At 61.7% G+C, this 1,586-nt stretch overlaps 1 protein-coding gene across 1 annotated transcript; it reads left to right on the plus strand.

The window, feature by feature from the left end:
- The first annotated feature begins 421 nt into the window (after positions 1-421).
- On the plus strand, positions 422-1,367 carry TMEM187 (transmembrane protein 187). Its single transcript, XM_070066858.2, has one exon. The coding sequence runs from the start codon at positions 422-424 to the stop codon at positions 1,211-1,213; it is 792 nt and encodes a 263-aa protein (XP_069922959.1). The 3' UTR covers positions 1,214-1,367.
- The last annotated feature ends 219 nt before the right edge of the window (positions 1,368-1,586 follow it).

A 1,586-nucleotide genomic window follows, 5' to 3' on the forward strand; every position in this document is an offset into this window, starting at 1 on the left:
CTGCAGGCAGTGGCTTTGAGGGAACCCAGACACGGAGGAGGGACTTTATAGAAGCTTCTGGAAGCTTCGGGTCACTGTCTTGGTTTTTCTGACAAAAACTCTTGATGGATCCTGAGACGGAGAGCGAGGAGGATGGAGGCTCTTTGGATTTTTTTTCTAACCACACTCTTTTTGTAACCACAAAGGAAAAAGGCAGAGCGTTCCTCCGCTCGTGCCAGCCAATCAGCGGGACGGCTGCCTTCCTCCGCTGCCGCTGCCACTCTGGGGCAAGGGCGCAGCATCTGCATCGGAAACCGCGGGACTCCTTCGCGCTGGCTCAGCCGGGTGGCCCGGGGCTGTTTTGCAAATCTTCTCCAGTTTGGAAACAGGCAAAGGCTGAAGGCTGCCCGCTCTGGGAAGCTGCGTGCCCTGGGGGCGCCTCATGGAGCCTGAGTCCAGGCGAGCCCTGTGCCACGTGGCCCTGGCCAGCTGCCTGTGTGCGGCCGCCGTCCACATGGGTGTCTTTGCAGGCGTCGTGGTGCAAGTGGGCCACGAGCACTACGCAGAAGTGCCGGTAGCCAGCCTCCCTGCCTTCCTAAGCATGCCGTGCAACTCACTTGTGAACTTGGCCTACGTGTGCTTGGGCCTGCACTGGCTGCGGAGAGATGCCAGCAGCCCGGCGGCTCGCTACCTAAAGGACGCCTTCGCCGCCATGGCCCTGGTCTACGGCCCTGTGCAGTGGCTGCGGATTGGGACGCAGGCACACCCTGCCGCGGTCCTGGACCAGTGGTTCACCTTGCCCATCTTCGCATGGCCGGTGGCCTGGTGCCTCTCCCTGGACAGCGGCTGGAAGCCCTGGCGGTTGCTGGCTGTTGAGTTTGTCTCCCTGTTCAGTTACAGCCTTGCCCTGCTGCACCCCCAAGGCTTCGAAGTCGCACTGGGGGCTCACATCGTGGCTGCCGTGGGCCAGGCCCTGCGCACCCAGGGGCGCCACGGCAATACCTCGACGGCTGCCTGGTTGGCCCTGGGTGTGCTCTCCTGCCTGGGCTTCGTGGTGTTCAAGCTGTGGGACCGTGAGCTCGCACAGTGCCGCCTCTTCCAGCGCCTCACCGGTCACTTCTGGTCCAAGCTCTGCGATGTGCTGCAGTTCCACTTTGCATTTTTGTTTCTCACAAGTGTAAGCCATGGCCAGAGCCTCCGGCCGGAGGGGAAGCCAACGGCCCGTCAGCGCTGACGACTTGCAAGTCGCGGGCTTCGGGTGCCAGGCGTGCCGCGTGACGATCTACGCAACCTCCTTCCAAGACAAAGCAAAGACCTCGGCACAGGAACACGGTGTAACTGGAAACACTCAAAAATAAAATATCAGGGCATGAATGACCCCCCCGAAACCCATTGTGCCTGTGCAGTGTCTTTGAGGCGCTGCCTACAGGTGCAGCCTGGCTACCGCCAGCGGGCCAGTCTCTAGGGCTGCCAGTGAGTGTCCCCAGAGGTGACTGGGTCAGGGAGCTCACTTACTGCCCCACACCATCTGGAACCGGGACTGCCTGCTGCTCCCGTGAAGGCCACTTTGTGGCCACGTGGGAATTCTCACCGGAGCGTGCTCTGAG

The sequence above is a fragment of the Oryctolagus cuniculus genome, chromosome X (genome assembly GCF_051225735.1).
Source record: "Oryctolagus cuniculus isolate XC-2025 breed Fujian yellow rabbit chromosome X, ASM5122573v1, whole genome shotgun sequence".
Taxonomy (NCBI): Eukaryota; Metazoa; Chordata; class Mammalia; order Lagomorpha; family Leporidae; genus Oryctolagus; species Oryctolagus cuniculus.